We start from the raw sequence: 796 nt of genomic DNA on the forward strand, positions 1-796 counted from the left end.
TACTAAGAGTTATTAAGTACACGGAGCATTCTATGCAAAGGATGATTATTGGAGTAATTAGTACTGTGAGAGGGAACAAGGTAAAGAGAGTGATATCTATTATAATGTACAGGTACTCGGAAAGAAATGGAAGATAAAAGGTCAGGAGCATCGACTGAACCACTAAGAAGTGAGGTGATAAATGAAATATCGGCATCTAATCGGCGAGAAGATAGGGTAGGAATGTTTAGGGATGATCTAACGGACGAATAATCATGAGGTGGGTGTTCAGTATTAAATAAAAAAGCGGCGTAGGATAGGAATCGGTTTTGCACTCTTTCCAAGCGTAGTTGGTCTTTGGCCAGATATGGGTGCCAAACAACTATTCCATACTCCAGAATAGACCGGACAAGAGTGAAATAAAGAGAGCGTAGACAGGCATGGGACGTAAAAAGACTAGTATTACGCTTTAAGAAACCTAGAACTTTCAAGGCTTTACCAACTGTGATATTTAAATGCTGCTCAAAGGACAAAGATTGAGAAAGATGGAACCCTAAATCTTTAACGGTAGTGACACGTTCAAGAGGAGAGCCATTCATGGTATATTGATAAAAAATAGGAGTTCGTTTTCTATGAAAGGAAATAGTGTGGCATTTACTTATATTGAGCGAAAGGCCAATATGCTGGGTCCAACGAAAAAAAGAATCAATATCTGATTGAAGCTGGCTGCAGTCAGAGATGGAATCAACTTTAAAATAAATTTTAATGTCATTGGCAAATAGAAGGACTTTGGAGAATGAAAGGCAACTACTAATCG

At 38.3% G+C, this 796-nt stretch overlaps 1 protein-coding gene across 1 annotated transcript; it reads right to left on the reverse strand.

The window, feature by feature from the left end:
• Positions 1-2: 2 nt before the first annotated feature.
• On the reverse strand, positions 3-578 carry LOC126909314 (uncharacterized). The gene has a single exon (XM_050691729.1). The coding sequence runs from the start codon at positions 576-578 to the stop codon at positions 3-5; it is 576 nt and encodes a 191-aa protein (XP_050547686.1).
• Between the last annotated feature and the right edge of the window lie 218 nt (positions 579-796).

This window comes from Daktulosphaira vitifoliae, unplaced genomic scaffold, assembly GCF_025091365.1.
Source record: "Daktulosphaira vitifoliae isolate Bord-2020 unplaced genomic scaffold, ASM2509136v1 Scaffold_257, whole genome shotgun sequence".
Lineage (NCBI taxonomy): Eukaryota > Metazoa > Arthropoda > Insecta > Hemiptera > Phylloxeridae > Daktulosphaira > Daktulosphaira vitifoliae.